Source organism: Cricetulus griseus, chromosome 2 (genome assembly GCF_003668045.3).
Source record: "Cricetulus griseus strain 17A/GY chromosome 2, alternate assembly CriGri-PICRH-1.0, whole genome shotgun sequence".
In the NCBI taxonomy this organism is placed as follows: Eukaryota; Metazoa; Chordata; class Mammalia; order Rodentia; family Cricetidae; genus Cricetulus; species Cricetulus griseus.
Genome location: NC_048595.1, coordinates 238,689,051 through 238,711,542, shown reverse-complemented (window position 1 = coordinate 238,711,542; position 22,492 = coordinate 238,689,051). Strand labels below are relative to the sequence as shown.

At 34.3% G+C, this 22,492-nt stretch overlaps 1 protein-coding gene across 1 annotated transcript in view; it reads right to left on the bottom strand.

Moving 5' to 3' along the window:
• The window catches only part of Grik2 (glutamate ionotropic receptor kainate type subunit 2), a 650,167-nt gene that overhangs the window by 13,795 nt on the left and 613,880 nt on the right, over nt 1-22,492 (bottom strand). The window contains exons 14-15 of the mRNA XM_027402939.2: nt 19,449-19,674; nt 1,960-2,210 (exon numbers count right to left, since the gene is read on the bottom strand). Coding sequence (XP_027258740.1) covers nt 1,960-2,210; nt 19,449-19,674 — 477 coding nt within the window. The remainder of the gene's footprint in view (nt 1-1,959; nt 2,211-19,448; nt 19,675-22,492) is intronic.

The window sequence follows — 22,492 nt, the reverse complement described above, 5'->3', positions numbered from 1 at the left end:
CATTCTTTCTTAGGATGGTCGCTTTCCCAGCTACTGGCAATAAACTTTAATTTATTTCTTAACATTTAAAAAAGTCATGTTAAGGCCACAGATTGCTGAGATTGAGTATCTGAAGAGTTTTACTGACTTAGTTAGAGGTGAATACCCCTAATTAGATTTATTTTCAAGATTTACATAGCCATACCCCTTGAGATTTAATAAAAGGAAATGATTTTTTTTTAAATGTCAAGGACACAACTCAGATAAATGAATGAAAGAACATTTAGAGATAATGAAAATACAATACCAATAGTGTCTAAATTCAATTTGTTTTATTTTAATATTACGATAGATTTTAGAGAATTTTTACATATGAATAGTTAGACATTCTCACTAGAAAATCCAATATCCTTTCATAAATATAGGATTTATTTTGAAGTAATCAAATATCAGTTATGGGCAAATTATTAAAAAATACCAGTTGATGCCTTGTTGAGATTCTTCATTGGGCAGTCCTTTACACATGCCTTCAAAGCTATTTGAATACCATAAAAAGAAACACAGTATTGAGAGTGGACTTACATGTAACCAACTCAAATTAACATAACAGAATTTGGCTTACCCATGGTACCAGAAACAGCCAATCATAATGTTGTAAGGAAATAAGCTCTACGAATGTCTGGAAATTTCAAAATTTACATATAGCTATGTCAGATAAAACAGGTTTATCAAATATCCATTTGTAAAAGATGAATAAAGGTGTCAAGTAATATAATCAATTAAAGTGTTAAACATATGTATTCAAATTTCTGGTTCAAGAGTGGGTCAACAATTATAACATAAATAATATGAGCCAAGGGAAGTTATTCATCAACTATTTTACAAAAATAGTTTCTGATATATGTATTCAAAGACTATTAGCAGTATGAATTTTACATATTTTACTGTTTGATATTATATATTTAAGAACCATTTGTTCTGATCTTTGACTTTTAACAATAAAATTTCATAATCTTTGCCAATATTAAAGAGAATAAACCCTTACTCTTATACAATTACTAAAGACCTAAAAAAATATATTTCTATTAAAAACAAAAAAACAAGATAATTATATACAGAAAAATAAATAAAGCACTGGAAGATAGAAAAAATGTTGCTCATTTCATTTCTGGAGTTTAAATGTACATACAGAGATGATATGTGCTATTTGTGTGGCTTTCATGTTTCTCTCAATATTTATAGGATTACAAAGAAACTCTAGATCTAGAAATATAAAATGTAAGTGATCACAAACTTTTCAACTAGAATTTAAAAAGTGTGTCTTAATCTACTAAGTATATTAGGTTACAAAGAAAAATTATATTAACACTTTTGTGGTTACACATATTTCATAACAACTTTGAATAGAGTAAGTTAAAGAATCATTAAGAAAAATATTCAGTGGCAAACCATAATATTTGTGCATATTTACTAATTTAGAAAATTACCAATAGTATTTATAATGTAAGTTAGGATATCCTAATAATAATTATAACTCTACTGAAGTTAAATATATTTACTATGTTCCTTTAAATCACTGATTTAAAACCTGTGATTGTTTTTGACAAAGTATTTTTATTATTCTAATACAATTTATGGTTTTTCTTCCCTCAGTAACTGTACCCCCTCCATTAATCCAACAGCAATAAACTCCAAGCAAAAACAATTCTCCTTGTTTAGTCCTAAATAAGATAGATATATCTCCAAACTAACAGGTAAACATTTTATTAATAAATTTAAAGACTATGATGATGATCATGAGTTTTGTGAAATATACTAGTATATTTCACAAAATATATATTTTAGTTATACAATGAATGATATGAGACAATTAACAGCCACAGCTCAAAGCATTTCTCATGGTTTGAAATAGAAAAATTGTTACTTATGTTTTATCATAAGAAAAATAAGTGTTTTAAATCGCAAAAATGTGACATTTACCTTTTCCAATTGAGCGTTTTTTTTGGATTTGTATAAAAACTCTCCCACTGCCACAAAAACTGAGAGCACCAAGCCGGCTGCCAGGACAATGAAGATACCACCAATATTCTGAACCCCTAGGGCACTGGCCTCCTTGCTCTCCTCCTCTGGGCAGCCATTGCCCCTCCACCACTTTTCCTTCATCATGTGCAGCTTGCCTTCCTCCTGCAGCTGAAGAATTGCTATGGTGATTTTGTCTCGATATGGCGAACCTGAGAAAAAAAAATGTGCACATTAACATTTCAAGGAAAACAATTAAAGATCATGAGTGGAGAACAGAGATTTTACAAATGCTTCCTAGTATTAACTTTCATTTTCGGTAGAGAAAACAAAATAGAAATACACAATAATAAAAAAATTTAAAGGGTAACTCCAGCAAGCAGGCTTTCTAGACCTTTTGGTAGTGAATATGCTTTGTACAGAATGATAAAAATTTGTCTAGTATGATATTTAATTCGTGAGAGAGTAACTGACTCCATCTGAAATACAGATGTGGGGTATTGGATAGCCAGTGAAATCATAAACAGGAAGTCACTAATTGAATTATTAGTAACTAGATTAGTGTAATCTAACTTTTGTTAGATTACAAAAGTCATTGTTTCATGTCAGGAAACAATTCTGCACTGAGACTGAAAAATGGATGAAACAGCTTTATCCACTTCTAGGAAAATTGTAGGAAATTAATCTCCACATGTAAAGCAGTAAGTTAAGGTTGTTATGATTGGCAGGCAAGTTTCCATGACATTCCCTACTGTGCAGACATAAGGAATTTATTTTTTTTCTGTTTTGATGTCAAAAAATTTCATTGGTTCATTAGATTTGGGTTATAAAAATTATTATGTCAATGCCATTTATAATTTCAGGAGCATATGACACAATTGTGGTAAGATACCTTAATTGATAGTAATAATCTTAAGTTTTGGGTGGTATTCCTTTCAGTAGAAACAATATAAAAATTTATTATTTGTTCTTTTGAATATGTCCATACATTAGCAACTACATAGTAAGTACAGTCTTGGTAATAGGATGCCCAGTACACAGGTAGAAATATCAAAATATCTGCATCCTTCATCATCTGCCACAAAACACTGGTTTTGTTTATTCCTACCACAAATCTTGTTTCCAAATTTCTTCCAAGAACACAATATTATATGTTATTTGGATAGGAGCACAAATTTCCCTATAATGCTTTTCTGCTTTCATAATAAAAGCTAAACATTTATATTTCAAGTCAGTGCTGTGAATAATGATTTGTGTAAATATATTTCTACTTATAGATCTCTAAGAAAAATAAAGGAAATCTTAGGCATGATCCTGTAATATGCTGTTGAAAATGATAGATAAAGTTGGGCACAGAGTTGTACTACGCTCCCAGCCCTTGGATTTAGAGATGGGTACATCAAGAATTCATGATGATTTCTGGCTACAAAGTAAATTCAGAGTCAGTCTAAGCTCTGAAATATCTAGTCTCAAAACAATATGCTAGACTCAGAAAGATAAACATTGTATATTTTCTGCTGTAGATATGTCTGTTTCATTTACAATAGATGTCACATGATCATGTAGGAGTCAGGATGTGGGAAAGGATCTCTGAGGAAAAGGAAAGACAATGTAGTTTTTTAAAGGCATAATGGGAAATTAAGTAGGGAGATTTGAATGAGGAATGAGATGGGAGGTAAGGGTAGAGGAGAGAATACAGTGGGAAACCACAAACACTAAAGGCCCATTTAAGCTATGGAAACTTGCTAAAATATATACACACATATAAAAGATATAGGGCTATCATATAATAAGGGGAACCTCAACTGAATATCCTATGCTATCAAATAAACTCTTCAGTACCAGTTAGGGTGTCATCTCGTCAGGTTATTTGCCAACAACTTCCCAAGTATCACCACAATATCAAGGCTATTTCCAATGCAATGGGTTTCCCTCCACAGTGAGGCATTGCTGCTAAAAGTTATCATATATTTGTTTCATGGAAGGTTTCCTTGGCATATTTACAAATACAGATAGCAATGAAAACCAACAATAGTGAATAACATATTAATTTATTAACTACCACTGATTTAAGTGTGTCACTGAGAATTAGCTTTGAGACTTCAAAAGTCTCAGTCAGCTTTCTCTGACTCATGCTTATTGATCAAGGTGTGAGACCTGTCCTTTCATTAATTGTTAATACATGCACATATGTATGTGTATATTTTGCTAAATATAACTCTGTATGATATTAGTATGTTTTCAGATACAGAAGTCATGAATTTGACAAGGAAAAAAGGATTTACAGAATTGTTTGAAGGGGTAGAAGGAAAAGAGAAATGTTGTAACTACATTCTAAACTCAATATAAAGGGAGATGGATGGGGTAGTGCTTGCTTTTAATTTCAGCACCTGGTGGCAAAGGCCTCCAGATCCCTGAGTGGAACAGCCTGTTCTACAAAGTGAATTCCAGGACAAACAGGACTGCACAGAGAATGCATGCCTCAGGAAGCCACATAAAAATAAATAATTGTGAAAAGTGAAAGATAAAAAAAATTAAACAAACTTTATACATCAAGTTTTCAAAAAGAGGTATAACTTGTAACCCTGCATGACTGCCATGCCGCCCTCCCTGCTTTCTTTTTGAGTGCTATGATGGTGATGGACTCTATCCCTCTGCAACCACGAGCCCCAAACTATACATTTTCTCTATACGGTGTCTTGGTAATGATGTTTTAGATTCCAATAGAAAAGAAACTAAGACAAGGATTTAAAAAATCAATAATGACAAGTGGTGCTGGCACACACTTTTAATCCAGAGTCAGAGGTAGGTGGATCTCTGTGAGTTTGAGACCAACCAGGTCTACAGAGTGAGTCCAGGACAGGCTCCAAAGCTACCAAGAAACCCTGTCTCACAAAACCAAAAAATAAAGTATTTCTTCCTTGACCCACAACATATTGTTCTTTAGGGAGGATTTCTACCATGGGCACAAGTTAAAGTCAAATGTGGACTGACATATCGCTGAGTAAAGATATCTCAAAGACATACTGAGATCAATGAACAGGAGTGGTTTAATTCATATACATAACCTCACACTTAGCAACAATAAAGTAGACAGATAATGGTCATAAACTTTATTCAAGTACTAGTTGCAGAGTGTGGAGGTTAGTGTCAATTATTAGCTTCAGAAATATAGAATAACTTCGAGGCTGGGCTTTTGAGTCTGCCTATGGTCTATTATCTTGGTTGTCTTAATGTGGGAAGACACATCATCTATGGGTGGGGATCCTGGACTGTATGAGGTAAAGAAAGAGAACAGATCAACAGTGTTTTCTCACTGTGGATGTGGTGTGACCTGGTAATCCTGCTGCACTGGTTGACCCCATGGTGTTGAACTAAATTTTTAATTGTTAGTTAAAATAAACCTTTTCTTACTAGTTTTATTTTGTCAAGATATTCTATCAAAACAACCAAAAAATCTACTGAAACTCACTAGGTCAGCCTATAACTTGAAAGAAAGGAGCTGAGGGCATGAAGGTAAGATTAGAGGATATGAGGAGTCACATTTACTACAAGGTTTTTTTGCACAAAAGTAGCAACGTTTCAATTTCTCACTATGCAACCCTGACTGGACCAGAAATATCTTATGTAAACCTGATTGACCTCAAATCAAAGAGACCCAGTTGACTTTGACTCTAGAGTACTGAAAATACAGAAATCAACCTGCCTTTGTCTCCCAAGTACACCATGCTCAGCAAACAGTGTAATATTTGAAAGTTTCTTCATCTTTAATTTGAAAACAACATAGTAACCCATAAATGTGTCTACATAACAAATTCTCTCACATCAGAAAAGTGAAACTGCAAATGTATTGAAAGCAGATAAACCCACATGAATGAAACAGGAGAGAAAAAAGTATCTGGGCTGCCTCAGTGTCCACAGTTACATACAGATGTCTTTTGTTTCAGTTGCATTTAAGCTGTCAGATAGCTTCATTTGTGAGATGTGGGTAGATACATTAAACCTTTTCTTTTAGAATAAAAAAAACACTTCTTGAAGCCAAAATTAGTATCTATATCTTCATGATAAAAATTCTAATCACTAGTTCCTTTTTTTTTTCTTCCTCTTTTGGAACTTTCCTTAGTTATACATGTTCCCCCACCTAAATGGAACTTTGTCATTTTGAAATTATCTCTTTGAAAATTAACAAAATATATGCTTTTCTCCTAGTTTAATAAGAATGGGGGAGAGAGGGACAAGCAAAGAAAGAGTCATGAGAAGAAAGGTATAAATACCCATGGAAGTGATTTGATCTCTCAGATACTTAAGATTTGAAGTATTAAAAGGAGCCCTAAAGAAGGTATTGAGACAATTTCAGTCTGTGAACAGACCAACTAAGCACACCTGAACTTATCTGTGATGGGAAGAGAAAGAGAGAGCCAGGTCAGGATATGGATGGTAGACTACTGTAAGTTTAATAACAGTGAATACATGCACATAGAAAAATTGCATAGTTCTTGGATGTAGCATTTGCTCAGCTATGAAGTTATTCATAAAATCTTAAATATTAAATTTTTATGAAGTAACTTTAGGTAAAATTATTACTTTATTAAAATATATTCAAAAGCTGTAGTAATGTTTTGGGAAGGGTAAACAGATTATGAATTCTGTCTTTAGCTAACTTATTAGTTTATTGTGATTCCTTTCTTCGTCTCTTCCTTCCTTCCTTGTGTCCTTATTTCCATCCTTCCTTACTCCCCTCATTGTTTTTCTTCCTTCCTCTATTCCTACTTGCCCATTCCTTTGAGTTTTAACTCTATTTTCCTTATTTCCCTTTGCTTCTTTTCTTCAACATTCCTTTCTTCCCATCACTGGCCTTCAAATCTCTGTTTTCCAATCAGCTTTTCCTTTTTTCCTAGCCCTGCCTCTTCCTTTATCCTATTCTCTGTGCTTTACTTGTGTATAACTAACAACATGCATAGTCTATTCCAAAGTATAAGCCTGCAGGACATAATCTATCGTATTACTTACTATAATAATGCTCTCTAATTCTCTGTACAAGCAGATTTTTTCCTCATGCTGTCAGTGCATCTCAAAAAATGAGACCTCACATGACTTGATGCTGGCAGAGGCATAACAATAGGAATTTAGGCTTTCTTCATGACACCTGCTAATAGCTGCTATGTTCAAGAAAAATAAACCACATTGAGTACAGCTCACAACAGACATACTAAATGTTTCTTACTTTCATAATGTAGCCTGGATTGGCCTCTAACTCATAACTCTTGAGCTATTCTCTATTTCCCAAGTTGCTAATATCACAGGCATGTGCTAACACACTTTCACATTTCTCTTTACTTCCAAATTAAGGACTGATATTATTTGACTAATTATAAAGATCATAAATGAGGTAATTTTTTCCATGAATATTTTTTAAAACTCAGAGTGATATTTCTCAAACTGAATATAGACTACATTTTTTGAAATATCATTAATATTTCATCTTAAGTAATTTGTGAATGACAGTCTTGATTACTGTACCAAATGTTAATTCAAATTAAGGGTTAGCAAAACAAATGTTTCTATCTATGGATTAAAGAGCAAACAGAAAAAAATACTTATATTATGGAAGGATTTTGTTGATGTTCTCTATCTCTTAATGAAGGTTATCATTTGACATAAGTTCTACGGATTTAATATTCTCTTACTCATAGTCAAAAGTTCTTTGGGGCATAACATATACATAATGTTCCTATAGGTTTATGTGATCTCTCAACTTGTATTGTTCAAGGCCTAATGATGGGAGTATGACCTAACTCACCTAAATGAGGTAGTAGAATTCTATTACCATGTATTTTTTGTTTCTTTTAATACACTAAATGTAGTAAGATTAACCTTAAGCCATCACTCAATGGAGATAATTTCCTATTAGTATCTCTTTGACAGTAACAGCCTTGATGGAAGGAGCAGCTCTATGATCAAGCCCAAAGGAGATAAACAAGACGAATACTTATATCTAGACCTAGACTGTGGGAAATACACACCGCCTTGGAAGCAAAAGAGCAGTGGTCCTGGCAGCAGCATGGCTGACGAGAGGGTGGATTTTGTTATGGTGGACAAGCAGAAGACTCTGGCCCTGAATGGCACCTGGGAAGCCTGGACGGACGGGAGGCAGTCCACAGAATCGGAAACTCCCACCAAGAGTGAAAAGTGAAGATACATCATTACCAAATAAGCGAGAACTGAGGAAAATGATAAATGCCCCAAGACGGTGACGATGCTTCTACTCTCTCCGTGGAGCCTCAAGCAAGCAGGGACAGAGAAGAGGACCTCTCAGACACGTTCAAGCAAATTGAATTTTAAATGGTGCTGTGTGGTATTGAATTTGTAATGTGTAACTACATGGGGGAACAGTGTTTTAGTTCACAGAGAAAATCTGTTCCTAGTTAACACACTTTTTCATTTAAAACATTGGTTTGGGTCTTCCCAATATACCTTAACAGAATTCCCTTGGGATTTCTTTTTTGTCTCTTCACACTTCTCTATATAACAGTGCTAAGTGAAATGAGCTACTTTTAGTTCTGGAAATTCCAGCCAAAGCTACAGGCTAACACCATTACAATGAGAAGCAGGTTCACAAATTTTCTTTTCCCTTAAAGGTGGTAACTGTTAGCTTAAATTATAGGATGTATTTCGATTCATTGTCTTCCAAAATACTGGGGCTAATGTGTATACTGGTGTCAAGTCCTAGTTCTTTGGCTCATGTATACATACATAAGTTTTAATAATAGAGCTTTGTTATTTTTTGTTAATTACAGTGCTTTTTGTTCATTGCATGAAGGTCCTGCTGTGCAAGGTCTTGCACCTTTGAGAGACTGACACTAGTCACACTATTCAGCCCACAAGTCATCCACAGCATGGATCTGCTCCTACACTTGTTCACATACATGTATTAAACATTATTTGCAAAAGGTAGATTATATAACTAATCAGGTAAGTACAGGTCACTACTGATCACTGATCAGGTTTAGACAAAACACTTCAGTTAGGTTTTTGTTAGTCCTAATACTGGCTTAGAGTTACTGAAACACTCAACAGTGTCAGTTACAGCAGCATACTGTGATTTTGAATTAAGTGGACAGTAATTCTACATTACTACTCTTAATGAGATTCTCTCTTTGACACCATAGTGCCCTTCCTATAATTCTTTTTACTTAATATTCTTCTTGACCTTATATTTAAATCCCTATGCAATTGATGTTTTATAACTGCATGTTAAAAAACTGTCATTTTAAGTGATTCTTGTATGTAGTACCTATTGCTTTTGTGAGTAAATGAATTGAGAATTTTGTTCTGTGATTCACTGCCCCAGTTCTCGAATCATTGAAGCCTTGCTGTGCTGTGAAATCCCACAGTGGCTGACTAGTGAACACTACCCAGCCAGATCTCTGAATCCAGCAGAGGAATGGTGCCTGAGTCTGTCACCTGTATATGACACCATCTGGCGTGGATGTTCAGACCATGAATTTGTGTCACTGTAATTGCACTTGTCTGCCTTGGCTTTGCCATATGACTTGGAAAGCAGCTAGCATTGTCCACTGTCTTCCCAAGTTACATACACTTTTTATGCATTGATCTGAGACTCACTCATGGCTTGGGGAGGGGACACAGAACAGAATGTCTGTGGCCAAGGCTTGTCTCCCGCCCTTCAGACCTCTTAACTGTTGCCTGGGTACACACTGTACCCTGATTTCTGGCCCAGTGGTCACAGTACTGTGCCTAATCCATGTACTATACTTGTTTTCCATGTCCACACTTGTTTTCCCAATCCACAGGCTAAGTGTTCGTAACTAGATGAACTGTAGACTAGTAACATTGGATGCTTTTAAATGTTCACTTCTTTTTAAACAAAAACTAAAATCCAGAACTGAATTTTGAGGTTGATTTTTAAATAAAAAAAAAAGATTGTTTGAAAAGAAAACAAAGAAGTGTTTTCTATTAATCTCAAATTTTGCTGCTGTGAAGAAAATATTTATAATTACACCCTTCCTTAACAATAATTCTTAATTTTATTACATATTTCTGGTCTGTCAAATGTGTTATTCCTCCTGAGATCTCTGTGCCTGTCTCTATCAGAATTATCCTCTTGCCACTGGTATGTGGAGTTCATGGTGCTGCATTCACCATGCCCATTACTATCTGTGGTTCCACGTGTTTATGAGGCTTCGTCCCAGTTTGTACTGTATTAAGGCAGAGCTTTCTACACCTAGAATTAAGTGTGTACAAAACTCTTTTGGAAAACATGAAATGTAAGTACATATCCACACTGGTATTAACTAAACCAATCAATGAAAGAAAATCAAAATATAGTCCTTTGTCCTCCAATAACACTTAAAGTCTTTGACATTTTATTAAACGTCTAAGGTGAATTTTGGGTCTTGCTCATTTTCATGACAAGTAATTTCTAATCACTTCCCAAAAGAGTTTGGTTTCCTTTACATTATTGTTATTTATCTAGATATCATGGTTATGTTCTTTGTAGGGCATGATAAATTTAAATAACACCTAAGTACTAGTTGCTCTTTTTGGTTTCAGAAGGATGTTTTCATGAATTATAGAATTAATTTTAATTTGATTGCTCATATACTGGATATTTATATATTCTAACAGTTTGTACATACTGGTAAGTTATTATGCCATGCTTTTAATATAAAGAATTCTACATACTCATCGCAAAGAGTTTTAATGGTGCTGTAATTATTATTTCTTTCTGAAACATGTTAGTCTACCAACTGTTTAAAAAATATAATCCCCCAAAACGAATTCCTTTAAGTCAGCATGTGACTGGACTCTCTGTGCTGGGTAGGTAAGCAACTATATAGTATTTGCTTGGTTATATATTTAGAAGAAACCAAGCAAATACTGTATGTGTCCTATATGTATGGCCTATATATATACATAAATATGTATATATATATATATATATATATATATATATACATATATAATGTCTTATATATACATAAATATATGTATTTATGCATATACATAAATATATATACATAATATATGTATGCCACAGCATGTGTATGGAGATCAGAAGACTTTTAGGACTATTACGATAAATCTTTCTGTCAAATGCACTCCGGCCAGAGGTTCTGGTACTGACTTCAATCAAGTTGAGTATTTCAAGCGAGATCTTCAATCAAACAAATCCCACCTAATGTGGACTGGATACAATCCATTCAAGGCTTTCACTATACTAACATTTTCTTCCTATAGGACCCCACAAGGCTATCGTCGTCCCATTTCAGCAGAAAGTACTTGGAGGATGCTATGTTCCTTTCCCCCATTGTTGTCACTTAGGATAGTGTATATACCTAGTTAGGGATAGCTTCCTATTGTTTATGGTTGGCATTGGAAGGAGGTGTTCAGGCTTGGACACCTCTCTCAGATGAATTTAGTGTTTAGTTAAAATAGATAGTAATGATGTGACATAAACAGATTGTTGTGTCTTCTATATTTCATCTTTATGATTGTTAATTTTGGATACTTCACACTGTTCAGTTTTAATCCTCTTGTAGACTAAAAGGGGAATTGTAGGGGAACCTGTAGCCATGCCTGCTTAGGGGCTGGCTACAGGTCTGCCTGACCAACCGCCTTCGAGTGCGTGGTCAGGGTGATGTAGAGTAAGAGTTTGAGTTGGCTGAGTTTCACTTTCATTTTTCATCCCTTTCGGCTTTCGTACAGGCTGCTGCCACACCGGCTGTCTAGGTCGTTCTGTAAGTAAGGCTTTTCCCTATTAAATACCCTTATATTTCTACTTGGCTCCATATTGGTAATTTCCCACTATAAGGAGCCATGTAGGTCCTTGAGAATTAGCTCAGGTTATCATACTTGGCAGCAGGCAACAGAAGATTCCATATTGAATCTTCTCTTGTTTTCATTAAGTTAGTTGAAAACAATTGGGATGGATGTATTCATAAATACCTGTAATTCTTTGAATAAACCAAGTTTTTCTTGGTCTGTTCCTTGATCATTACAAGCTCTGCTGACAATAAAAGGGAGATGAACCATCAACTTTTATATTTGACATCTTTGCTGGCCATATTTACTTTTATGAATGAACTGTCTAATTACTACTGTGACATGTTTACTTAGTAAAGACATAGCAATTTTTTGCATCTTAAAAACTTATTTTCAAGCTAGTCTTTTCATAGTAAAGGTTATAAGTTTAGAACCACACCAGGGTTCCTCAGTGATGCAGAATCTTATGAAATTTGAGGTCATGATGATTTCCTTGAAATGTTAATGATAATGTTGTATTAATTTATTTAATTTCAGTTACATTCTATACTTTCTATTGCTATGGTGTTCAAAAACATTGTATTTTTATTTTTATTATATAGAATTGGTCTCAATTTATTTTTAAATATAGAAATCTGAATATATGATTAATAACTATCTACTTCAATGTAGTACAAATTATGTAATGATAAACAGTTTATCTGTTTTGCTTTCATAGCTCCTGGCACAAAAGAAACATACAGTATGTGCTAAATTCATTCAGACATTAAATTTCATTGGCTTATTATCTTGTCTTTAACAATTGTAAATTATATGATTATAAGGTAAGCTATGCATATTTGGGGGTAGGGGGTATATAAGAACTCTATGTCATCCAATCAAATTGATTGTACAATAAATGCTATTCTAATATACAACAATACTCTAAAAATACATTGGTAAGATGAGGTAAACACTGTTTTATTTGACAATAGAAAATGTATAATAAAATTCAAAGTTAAATGCCAGTATTCCATTTCAATAAGTAGAATGTTTTGGATAGAAATTATATTTATGTGTATGAAGTCTCAATCAATATTTCCTATACAACCACTGAATAAAATAATATAATACAGACTATTTGAATAATATTTAGATATTCATAAACACAGCAATTTCCTAGTGCACCTGCACCACATAAGTAAGACTAGAATAATAGTAAGTTTGTTGATGGTGGCCTAGTGTACCATTTAGACTGCTAAGAATGTTACTGTCACATTAGAATAATAAATACAAAGCATTTGCCTTTAACTTTTCCTATTAATATGTTTAACATTTTATCTAATTTGTTTCTAATAGGAGGGATGATTATAGTCACCCATAACAACCCTAAAATGAGTGCTTGGTATATTTACTCGATCTAAGAAATTTAAATATAATTTGAATTCATATTCTTGCATTAATCTGCACAGAACTCTAAATGAACTACATGATCTAGTCTTTGTGTATAAAATCTATAGCTGCTCTGTTTCTGTGACAATTATGCATTTCTATTTAGTTTGGGCACATTTGATCATCATTTACAATGTTAATGGAGGCTGCTTAGACTGTTGCTCCCAATTCAACAAATCTTCTATGGAAGCTCCCTTGCTTCTACAAAGCAAAGACTGTCAATATTCATGTAACAGTATCAACTTACTGAGTTCTCATCTATTTTCAAGGGCATGTAATCTAGGCATAAACAAATATCCCAAGAATAGAAACCATGTACAGGTATGATTTCAGTTCTTTTTGCCTAGATCAGCTTTTAAAAATTACTGTTTTCCAATTTTCTCTGTCACAATTACTTTAGTAATATTAAAATTATACTGCTTTATGCAAAGAAAAATAGAATGCATTTTAAGGTAAGAATTGACCTGCAATAAGATGAAAAATTTGCATCAATTTTTATGCATTATGTTAAACTAATGAAAACAAATGCATTCATTCATTTCACTAAAGCTGAAAACCTAAAGGCCAGAAATTTCATGCATTTGTAATGATGAATATTACAGTACTTATTATATGATAAATTGGAAAATTCTAGAAATGGATGATGAGCAGAAACAGCAGAAAACCTGTTGCTCATAATGTTTTATATTTTACAAACATTGGTGTCTGTCTCAAACAAAAAAGTGCCTCCTTGCTACCAATTATATATCTCCTACTCATTAAATAATGAGACATGAAGAAGCAGTAGATCTCACTTAACACAGAAAAACAAAACAAAACAAGGAATCCATATTTTTCACATGTCAGAGTAGAGTATGGCCATAATAAACCTTAATGACATAATTCAGAGTTGCTTGTAGGCTGAGATGAGTACAGATATTGTAAGTAAAAAGTTGTTCAAGAACTACTAATACAAATATTTTATAATCATATTACAAAATATTTAATAGGAGAAAAATTTATAGCTCAATTACTAAATATGATAATGATGAAATATTTAACAGTTGAATTATGAAATCTACTCTCTACAAATTTAACCTTTTGGGGAGTTATAAACATGGCTACTTCATCTTTGAATTCATAAATTCAGCAGACTTTTACCTGTGATGTTAAGGTGGAATATAAAGACAGAAACAATTATAGGGCCTTGGTATTTGGCAAGAGCTTCTATCCTGGGGTTTGCTCTGAGCCAACTCAGAAGCAAGAACTCTAGCACAATAGCAACACTTGCTGTGAAATTTGCCAACATAGAGTCAATATTCCTTTCATATGTAGGTGTATTACGTGGCTATGAAGCAAGCTTATATGAATGTGATTTTGGGTAGTGTGTTGGCTATATTTACAACAATTTCATACAAGCTAGAGTCATTAAAGATGAGTGAGTCTCATCTGAGGAACTACCTCCATCAGATAGATCTGAAGGCAAGCCTGTAGGACATTTTCTTGATACTGATTGATGTGGGAGGACCAAGGCCAGTATGGGTTGGACCATCTCTGGGTTTAAGGCCTTAGGTTCTGTAAGAAAGCATGATGAGCAAGACAAGTCAGTAAACAGAACCCTCCCATGGCTGCTGTATTAATTCTTCTCTCTAGGTTCATGCCTTAGTTGAGTTCCAGGCCTGACTTCCTTCAACAATGGACTATGATATGAATTGTAAATCAAATACCATTTCTTCCTTGATTGGCCATGGTCATTGTGCTTTATCTCAGGAACAGCAATCCTAATGAAAACAGGTTTGTGATCATTTCTTTTCACTGACACTTTCTTTTGATATCCTGCACATCCATGTGATATTATCAACTGTAACTAACATATCTTATATAGAATTCCTAACAACTCTTTAAAGATAATAGATTCGGAACCTAAAAATAACTCTTTGTTTCTGACTTTTGTGGTGGTTTATTTTTGTTGTTTGTTATATTTATTATTAGATTTCTAAGATAGAATCTCACTGTGTATCCCTGGCATACAAAACTACCAATAAAGTCTGGAACTCTTATAGAGCCCTCTGCTCTGATATGCAAATACTGAAATTGAAGTTAAGGCAACAACCAGATGTATATGACTCATAAGACTGAATTGTCATCTCCAATAAGTCCACACCCTTGGTCCCTGGAATGTCTTACTTTCTTTCCAAGTGGGTCTTAACTTCTTTATCTCTCATTCTCAATTCTAAGTATGGATAAGACCTGCATAAGTAAAAGCCAGGCAAAATCATAGCAAAGAGAAAAGAAAGTGAGTAGAAATCCCTCTCCATACCCATCACCAATTAGCTATTTGTAATTGATAGCTCTTCAAAGAGGGAAAATCAGTCTTCTTCAATGGAGTGACAGGCAGGATATATGCTCAAGAAGAGGGGGCTAACCGGGCATTGGTGGCACACACCTTTATTTCCAGCACTCAGGAGCCAGAGGCAGGAGGATCTCTGTGAGTTCAAGACCATCCTGGTCTACAAGAGGTAGTTCCAGGACAGCCTCCAAAGCCACAGAGAAACGCTGTCTCGAAAACAAACAAACAAACAAACAAAAAAAAAAAAAAGAAGAGGGGGCTAATACAAAATGGTCTTTGTGATTTTCTTTTATGTGGTGTGTGTGCCATTCTGGGGAAATACAAAGAAACTACTGATCGGAGCAAGTGGAAGCTCATAGACCCCCCAGACAGAAAGCTGGGGAACCTGCATAGGCCATAACCAGGTCCCCTGAGCATGGGTGACAGGAGGCCTGGGCAGGCTATGCGGCCTCTTGCAGTGGAAGCAGTGCTTATTCATAGTGCATGAATGGACTTTGGGAGCCCATTCCTCTATTGAGTGATTCTCCCTCAGCTTAAATACATGGTGGCAGGGCCTAGGCCTTGCCCTAAATGATGTGAGAGACTTGATGTTCCCAGGTAGAAGGCCTCTTTCTCCCAGGGGAGTTGTTGGGGAGTAGGACTGGGATAGGAGGGGATTTGGTGAGAGTCATGGGAGGATGAGAGGGAAAGGGAACTTGGATTAATATGTAAAATAAGATCATTTCTAATTCAAAATAAAAGAAATACTTTCTATTAATTATAAAATAATTATTCAAAATGATTTAGAATTTACTGTTGATTTAACTCTGCATGTAAAATGAGAAACACCCACATCACAGAGACTCATGACATCATAAACAACATGACATCACAGCCATAATCACAGTTCTCCACACATTCTTCCCAGGGCCACACATTTCACATTCATTGAAAGTTGTGAGGAAATTTGTAAATGGAAGGAACATGCCACTAGTCCAGCACTATAAAAAGTGATAGTAATGAGACCCTACAGCCTGTTTACAAAATATTTACCAAACTAAACTGAACAAAGCAAAACATAATAATGTTAACTGACTCTAGTATAGTTTTTTTTTTTTTTAACTACTGTATTCATACCAACTTGCAAGCCTGGTCCTCAAAGTGTAATATGCACTCAATCTTTGAAAAAGAGAAACCAAAAGGCTTCTAGTACAGTGTAAAAACGTTCCACTAAAGACAAATGCTCCCTGTTTTTTTAAGCACATTATCACCTACGGTGTATTAAGAGGAAAGATTACATCTGCTCACATGTCTTAAACATTCCTCGGGGAAACTGCTGTGATTTGCCTTTTGAATTTTACCATTCCCAGAGCTTTTCTAAAATATTATTTCAAGTGAACTAGGAAATTCAATCAACATATTTGTGTAAAAATTCTACAGCTTACAATTTCTACTACACAGTAAATGTCACATTAAAATAATATTGCTGCTATCAGGAAAACTGTGAAAGGGATTTAACATCACCACACACTTAATTAAACCAGCTTGTGCTTATTTAGCATTTGCCTTCATGTCTCTATGAAGGTATTTGTGTAAACAGAGCTGCCCTAATTAAGCAGTTTCTCTTCGAGCCACTCAGCATGTTCATAGCACACTTTGGGCAGTAATCATCACACTAAGAGTGATGGATAGAGCAGAAGGCCCCAACTAAAGCATGCAGGAGGAGCCAGGCATGCTAGCATCTTTGTAAAACACAAAAAGAAATTCAGAGACAGGCAAAGTGTAGTTTCTCAGACTTGTTTCTGATTTTTCATATCAAAAATTATACTACTTTATTTGTTAATTTACTTCCCAGACACGTTTAACTTCCACACAGTGTCAAATAATCTAAGGAATGAATAAAGCAAAATATAACTGAGTGAAAGTAAAAATAAAAGCTCCTTCCTCAGTTCATACTAGAACACAATCAAATCACTGAAGATTATTGCTACTAAAGATATGAATTCAGACTCATAGAGAATCCCTATAAGTGCTCTAAATTTTCTAAAACCTAAGCCTGTATTATACTCCTTTTTTTGTGGCTTCATCTCCACCTCTGAGAGAATAAAAGAAAACTGGTAAAATATCATTTTTGTGATGCCTTAATACATTCCTTTATATTTTTCTTCTGGTAGCTTTTGAGTAAATAAGATTTTAAACTAAGTAAATAACAATAGTAATAGTCTTCAGTGTGATTGATCATGATAAGGAAGCAAATGCTAACTATGTGACAATGGTGCTTAGATGCTTGGGAACTTAGTTCTTTCAAATATAATTGTGTGTCATTGTTTTTATTAATAACTGAAAAAGTATAAATAATTCATGAAACCATACTTCTAGCCAAAGTGTGAATTGGCAAGTTATAAATTCCTGCCTGTAATATTTCTCACATCGTGAAGTGTTTAAGAGGCAAATGTGAGCTGCCTGTTCATACATCAAACTTTTCTGATGAAGTATATGAGAGAATTGAAACTCATACCCAATGTGCGGAGCTTGAGAAACATTTTGATATTCTTCTTGGTTTTGAATAAGAGAGAACTCACTAAAGTTAAGAACTCACTTGTATTAAATGAAAAAGAAACAAACAAGGTATCTGATAAAAGTAAATAAAATATATTTTAATGGGAAGGGATTTCTGTATATTTTCACATGTACATTTATTACTCATCTTAAATTTGTTTCCTTCAGAATGAGACAAATATATATGAAGTCAATTGAACATAACAAAGAAGTAATAATAGTAATGTGCTAGAATTTTTGTACTTTGTGTGATTCATAGTTTCCTTGCACTTAAATTACAGAAGGATAAATACCAAACTTAGAAGTATTTTGTAAATTCTTCCTAATTCTAAATTTGCTTAAAAATAAACTATATAAATTTGTATATAACCAAATGTATTTTTCTGATACACAAAATGAAGATGTTTTATTATAACTAAGCCCTTTCTAGAATGGTAGGAATTGATTTAATGGACCAAGAATAAAACAGGCTATAAATGGAAAGATTTGTAGTTAAAATTTTTTTGTTTTCTTATTTGATTATAGCATGTAGTTTTATGTAAACTTGATACAATCATCAATTTGGAAAAGAATCTCAATTGAGAAAATAACCCTACCATATTGGTCTATGAAGGGAAGACTCAGGTCAAACTCAGTATGGTTCTCTGTGCTACAAAAAATCACGCAAGTAAAATTTACTAGGTGGCATGCCTACATTCTTAAATTCACAATGCCTCCAGGTTTGTGTCCTTATTTCCCTCAAAGATCAACTGTGATGTGGAGCTGTAAGCAGAAATAAATCCTTTCATCCTTGAATTGTTTATTGTCATGGTCTTTATAACAGCAATAGAAAAGTAAGACAGACACAACATTAGATAAAATTGAGGAAATAGACAACATTCCTCATTTGTTCATTTGGGAGGCGGAGGTAGGAGGATAGACTGTAAATTTAAAATCTGTATATATTACCCTGTATATTTAAGGTAAGTCTGTGCTGCAGATTGAGACCTGTCTCAAGAAAGCCGAAAAACAATAATAATTATTATTATAACATTGAGAATTAAATGCTGTAGACATTTCAAATTAGGTACAATAGATATGTCTGCTAGATATGTGATAGAAGTTAATTTTTCTTTTGACATGTTAATTTGGAAGTATAAGGCCAATTTGTTACGAGATTCATACAATATATTTTGATCATATGATTTTATCTTCCCAAGGTCCTTGTCTTATGTCCAAACTTATAGCTTCCTTTTATAGATTAAAAATCTTTGCTAGGATGTAATGGGAAAAGGATTTTGAGAACAATGTAGAAGTGTTGCTTCCCCCTCTTTTCACAGCAACTAAGATTAATGAATAATCATAAAATGACTGCCAGGTAACCTACCCATGGGAGTTCCAACACCATAACCTTTGGAGTCTATAAGGCCGCCAATCTGTGTGAGGTTACAGTTCCGCTGGGTAACAAACTCGATGGTTGTTGACTCCATTAAGAAAGCATAATCCGAGGTGAGGACTCGCTGGATCCCTTCTTCATTGCTTTTGACAAGTACAGATTGTCTCCTGCTGCTCATAAACGCCCACATTTTATCATATGTTGAGATTTTTGATTTCTGGAGGAAAGTAAGATACATTTAAGGTCTAATAAAATAATATCTGAGATTCTACAGAATCATATAAAATTAGACACGATGGAATACACTCTGGTTTCTCAAGACATTCTATCATTGTCTTTTGTACAAGAAAATCATGATTCATACAATATGTATCTAGTAATTCATGACCTTTCTGGGTAAACTACAATTTAAAAAAAGACATTGAAAGTGTCAAAGTTTAAAAATTCAAACCAGTAAATTATAGAAAACAGTAGAAATTAGAAAAGCAAATGAGCTAAACTAAGACTCTTCTGATTGCAGCATACATAAATTTCCTGTTGATATCATTTCCTTTTGATATTAATTAACACCAAACTAAGAAATGACAGATATTGGACACAGATTGACATTCTCAGGTAAGACCAATCTTTGTTGTAGTTCACCAATTTGTTGACTCTACCACAGACATCAAATCACTCCATAGGATATAAGTCTATGGTAGAAGAGTAGGGTTCAATTTATTGTAGATAAGGAAATTACACATAAAAATAGTATTATTTCCACAGGGACAAGATACAGTCACCACAGATGTCCCATTGAGTCTATACAAAGACAAGTAGAAATCAGTCAATCCAGATTTCTGACTAACTTGAAACTCTTGGATCACTTAATTGAACAGATTTATGAGCAACTGCAAATTCTCTATAGAGCTTTACTAGAATTTCATCTTAAAGGAAAGAAATGAGTTTTGTTAAGAGGCTTTAAAGGAGTATGAAGACTAACAAACTCCTCACCTGCTTTTCAATGCTTCCTGCAACCCCCAGCTTTATGTAACACCTACACAAGCCTGCCAAGAAAACACTGACCCCCTGGACACAAAAAGTAGAAACTTTACACTTTTATTTTCAAGAAAAATTATGAATTTGTGAGGTGAAAATCAGGAAATAAAGAGTATTTAAGATAATGTTGAAATTTTATACGAAGCCATGAATGAGGAAAGAGAGAACAGCTGATGTTTTTTTCCAGTTTGAAATTTTTGTTTCTAATCCTTTTATTTGCCATCAAACCTGAACAAAATAAAAATTAGAGCACATCTGCAGATGGAAGAAATTTTGTATAAAGAAAAAAATTAGCATCAGCTTTGATTTAATGATTTTGATTGAAAACACAGAAAAAAATTCATAAACTTTTTTTCTTTTTCTTTTCTTTTTTTTTTTTTTTTGGTTTTCTGAGACAGGGTTTCTCTCTGTAACTTTGGAGCCTATCCTGGCACTTGCTCTGGAGACCAGACTGGCCTCAAACTCAAAGATATCCGCCTGTCTCTGCATCCGGAGTGCTGGGATTAAAAGCATGTGCCACCAACTCCCGGCTGAGATTTTATAATTATAAGTATACTTTTGGTGTCTGTAAACAGAATAAGTAATTTCTTTAAAGAATAAATAGTAGTTAGAGAGATGGCTCAGTTTAGAACACTTTGCTCTTTCAGGGGACCGGGGTTGACCCCCCCAGAACATTTTGGCAGCTCATAACCACCTTGAATTCTAGTTCCAAGGGCTTCAACACCATCTCCTGTCAGATTTTTTCAAAATTCAATTGCAAAAACAACTATCTTATGAAGTATTTCTTCATTTAAACTACATGATATATATATGATATATATATGATCTATATATATATATGATGCTGGTTTTCCAGTCTCTGATAATTTTCTTAAGTTTCTACTAAAGGTAATACTTTCCTATTGTCATCTAATACTTTCCATTCTTGATTACATCTAGCATCTGTTTTGTACATTGTTTTGTGTAGCTAGTCCTCATTCTTCCTGTCAAATAAAACATTCAGACTTCTAGCATTCCTTCAAAATTATATTAAACAATGAGTTCATTACTTTTATGTGAGTGGGTGTTTTTTCTGCATGTATAGTTACACATGTGTTCATTTCCTGTGTTGCCAGAAGAGGATACCAGATTTCCTGGGACAGGAGTTACAGGTGGTTGTAAGTCACTATGCAGACACTGGGAATCAAATCCAGGTCATCTAGAAAAATAGCCAGTGCTCTCAACCACTGAACCATTTCTCTAGTTCAATGTATTTCTGTTATTCTTACCATTTGTTGAAGATGCTGCCTTTTCTCCATTTGGTATTGTTGGCTTCTTTATCTTAAATGAGACAGCTGAAAGTGTGTGCATTTATTTCTGTGTGCATCCTCAAGTCTAATCTATTCATCAATGAGCCTGTTTTTGTATCAGTACCATGATACTCTCATTAGTATAGCTTTGTCAGATAACTTGAGGTCTGGCATAGTGATGCCTACAGCAGTGTTTTTGTTGTTCAGGTTTTTGTTTGTAACTATGCTATGTCATTTTGGTTTCTCTGAAGCAGAACATTTCCAGATTATGATGATAATGGTAACACGTAACATGTAATAAATATTATGGTGAATAATTTTAATTAATTTTTTTATTTATCCTACATACCAACCAGAGTTTCCCCTTGCTCCCCTCCTCTAATACCCTCCCACCACCTCCCTTCTATACCCTCCCATCCACGTCTCTGTCTCCTTTCAGCTAGGTAAGTCCTCCCATGGGACACAACAAAGCATAATGTTGAGACAGGACCAACCCCCCCCTCCCCTGGATCAAGGCTGAAAAATGTATCCCACCATAGGGAATAGGTTCCAAAGAGACTGCTCATACATCAGGTATATGTCCTGGTCCCACTGCCAGAGGCCCCACAAAAGACTATGCTACTCAACTGTCATACAGATGCAGAGGGACAATGACAGGCCCATGCCAGCTCCCTAGCTGTCCATCAAGAGTCTGTGAGCACCCACAAG